Consider the following 3771-nt stretch of genomic DNA (forward strand, 5'->3'; position numbering starts at 1 on the left):
TTTTTTTTTTGCGGTACGCAGGCCTCTCACTGTTGTGGCCTCTCCCATTGCGGAGCACAGGCTCTGGACGCACAGCCTCAGCGGCCATGGCTCACGGGCTCAGCCGCTCCGCGGCATGTGGGATCCTCCCAGACCGGGGCATGAACCCGTGTCCCCGGCATCAGCAGGTGGACTCTCAACCACTGCGCCACCAGGGAAGCCCTATACACCACATTTTCTTTATCCATTCCTCTGTCAAGGGACACTTACGTTTCCATATGTTGACTATTGTAAATAATGGTGCGATAAACATGGTGGTGCACTTACCCTTTTGAATTAGTGTTTTCTTTGGATATATACCCAGGAGTGGAACTGCTGGATCATATGGTAGTTCCACTCTTTATTTTTTGAGAAACCTCCATACAGTTTTCCATAGTGGCTGCACCAGTTTATATTCTCACCAACTGTGTGATTTCCTTTTCTCCACATCCTCTCCAACACTTATTATTTCTTGTCTTTTTGATAATAGCAATTCTAATGGGCATGAGGTGATATTTCATTGTGGTTCTGATTTGCATTTCCCTGATAATTAGTGACGTTGAACATCTTTTCATATGCCTGTTGGCCATCTGTATGTCTTCTTTGGAAAAATGGTTATTCAGATTCTTGGGTTGTCTGTTTTTTTGCTGTTGAGTTTTATGAGTTCTTTATTTATTTTGGGTATTAACCCCTTATCAGATAAATTGTTTGCAAATATCTTTTCCCATTTGGTAGGCTGTCTTTTCATTTTGTTGATGGTTTCCTTTGCTGAGCAGAAGCTTTTTAGTTTGATATAGTCCCATTTGTTTACTTTTGCTTTTGTTTTCCTTGCCTGAGGAGACATACTCAGAAAGATACTGCTGAGACCAATGTCAAATAGCATACTGCCTATGTTTTCTTCTAGGATTTTTATGGTTTCAGGTCTTACGTTCAAGTCTTTAATCCATTTTGAGTTAATTTTTGTGTATGGTGTAAGATAGTGGTCTAGCTTCATTGTTTTGCATGTGGCTGTTCAGTTTTCTCAACAGCATTTATTGAAGAGACTGTCCTTTCTCCATTGTATGTTCTTTGCTACTTTGTCATAAATCTATTATCCATATGTGTGAGGGTTTATTTCTGGGCTCTCAGTTCTGTTCCATTGATCTGTGTGTCTCTTTTTCTGCTAATACCGTGCTGTTTTGATGAATGTGGCTTTGTAGTAGAATTTGATATCAGGGAGTGTGATACCTCCAGCTTTGGGGGTTTTTTTTCCAAGATTGCTTTGGCTACTCGGGGTTTTCTGTGGTCCCATACAAATTTTAGGAATTTTTGTTCTATTTCTGTGAAAAATGTTGTTGGGATTTTGATGGGGATTGGATTGAATCTGTAGATTGCTTTAGGTAGTTATAGACATTTTAACTGTTAATTCTTCCTATCCATGAGCATGGAATACCTTTTCATTCCTTTGTATCTTCTTCAATTTTTTTCAACAATATCTCATAGTTTTAAGTGTACAGGTCTTTTCACCTTCTTAGTTAAATTTATTTCTAGGTATAAATTTATTCCTAGGTATTTTTTTTTTTTTAGTCTTTCTACTAAAGGCAGTTATCCAATGGGTTTCACCCATTTTAGAGCAACTTAGGAGAGAGGGATAGTTTTTGCCTGCACTAAAATAAAAACAGTAGAAAACTGGTATTTCATTTGTTACTGAAATTAGTTTGATTACATTTTGATGACTCTGGTTTTTTTTTTTTTTGGCTGCGTTCAGTCTCCGTTGCTGCACAGGGGCTTTCTCTAGCTGTGGCAAGCGGGGGCTCTTTCTTGCGTGCACGGGCTTCTCATTGTCGTGGCTTCTCTTGTTGCAGAGCGTGGGCTTTGGGTGCATGGGCTTCATTAGTTGTGGCACATGGGCTCAGTAGTTGTGGCTCACGGGCTCTAGAGCACAGGCTCAGTAGTTGTGGCACATGGGCTTAGTTGCTCCATGGCATGTGGGATATTCCCGGACCAGGGCTTGAACCTGTGTCCTCTGCATTGGCAGGCGGATTCTTGACTGCTGAGCCACCAGGGAAGCCCTGAGTCTGGATTTTGAAACAGTCAGCAGTTGTTCATAGTGGGAAGCCTTTTAAATGATTTCATTCTACTTGGATATTCTGACTTTCTCATGGCTTATAAGATGAAACGATATCATCCTGTGCCTTTTAGAACCTGTTTTCACAAAGGTGTTTGGGGAGAACTTTCTAATATTATTTATTGGGTAATGTAGCCTAGAGAGTAACTCAGGAAGGTCATTATGTTTGTATATATATAAAAAGTAATACCTCACTTATTCACTATAATACTTTGACACTGGCATTTAAATGCTCACAGTTCAGCAGTAAGTGGTGAAGAATAGCAGTGATTTCAGAGATTAGTGTAGTGGAGCCATTCTTCTGGTAAGGAACTCTCAGGTAGTGGTAGTTGTGGGGTGTTAGTTTTTCTCTTTGAAAATGATCAAACTGAGACACAGACTTTGTGAATTCTGTAGTTACTTGTGGCTTAAGAGCCAAACCTTTCATCTGAAAACAAAATGAATTCCCCAAATCAGGCCTCATGATAAGATAGCACAAAACCTTCTTTTCCTGCGTTACATTTAATCTCATGGTGTCAGCTAAGCTGTTAATTTCTGGTGGTTATTGTTTTACTGGTCGCTTTATTTTTCCATCTCTTGTGTGGACTTCCCTCTGTCATAGCCCTGATCACCCTGTGTTGTAATGGTCTATTTACCTGTTTCCCTCTTAGACTGTGACATCCTGGAGGGTAGGGGTTACATCTTTTATTGCTATATCCGTGTATCCCCCTTGTGCCCCTAACCATCTAAACCTAGGATTTCAGTTTATTGTTCTGTAGACCCGAACCCTATCCTTAACCCTGTGCCTAATACATGGTAGATGCTAAATAAATGTTTGTTAATGAATAGAATATTGCCTTAATACTAAAACTTTTATACTTGCAGACCCGTAAGAAACAAAAGGAAGATGTGGATGTTGTAGGAGGCAGTGATGGAGAAAGTGCCATTGGGCTCGGCAGTGACCCCAAGGGCAGGGAACAAATGATTAATGATCGAATTGGTTATAAACCCCAACCCAAGCCCAACAATCGTTCATCTCAATTTGGAAGTTTTGAATTTTAGAGGTGGATTATCTTGTGTGCCAGAGCCCTGGAATGGAGTAAAATGATGGCAGAAATATAAACAAGATTTAGAGAATTGAGTGCTTGCAGTCAAGCCGAATATTTTACGCCCTGCAGAGAGAGATACTTCCACATGAGATTGCTGATGCTTAACTTTCACTCTGAAAGCTGAAATTCAAACTCTGGTTTGTCTCTGGAAAATCTGACTCGATAAAACTTGTCTGATTTTTGTTTTTAAAAATAAATATATTTTTGGAAAAGTGTGCGACATCCTTAATGAAGTATAATAGCACCATTAAATTGCTACATCATTTTTCCCATCTTTATTAAAAGACCCTAAACAGAACACTTCCAGTTGATCCCTGTCACTGATTTTTGTTTAACTCGTTTATTCAGCAAGTATTTATTGAGAGTGCCAGGTACCATTCTAGGCACTTAGTAACATCAGAGAACAAATCAAAGATCCCTGCCCTTGTGGAGATTGGATTCTTATGATTTTGTATAAACTCGATCAAGTTGTAGATTTCCAGTATCTTTACAGAATGGCTTTGTAACCAGTTTGGGTGTAATTTTGGGAGGACAGGCAGTGGAGTATTAGTATTACCG

The 3771-nt window shown here is 39.6% G+C and overlaps 1 protein-coding gene across 1 annotated transcript in view; it reads left to right on the forward strand.

Moving 5' to 3' along the window:
• CDC26 (cell division cycle 26) overlaps positions 1–3425 on the forward strand; it is a 10015-nt gene extending 6590 nt beyond the window's left edge. The window contains exon 4 of the mRNA XM_007449754.1: positions 2990–3425. Within this exon, the coding sequence (XP_007449816.1) occupies positions 2990–3166 (177 nt within the window). The 3' untranslated portion in view covers positions 3167–3425. The remainder of the gene's footprint in view (positions 1–2989) is intronic.
• Positions 3426–3771: the final 346 nt, after the last annotated feature.

The sequence above is a fragment of the Lipotes vexillifer genome, unplaced genomic scaffold, assembly GCF_000442215.2.
Source record: "Lipotes vexillifer unplaced genomic scaffold, Lipotes_vexillifer_v1.1 scaffold230, whole genome shotgun sequence".
In the NCBI taxonomy this organism is placed as follows: domain Eukaryota; kingdom Metazoa; phylum Chordata; class Mammalia; order Artiodactyla; family Lipotidae; genus Lipotes; species Lipotes vexillifer.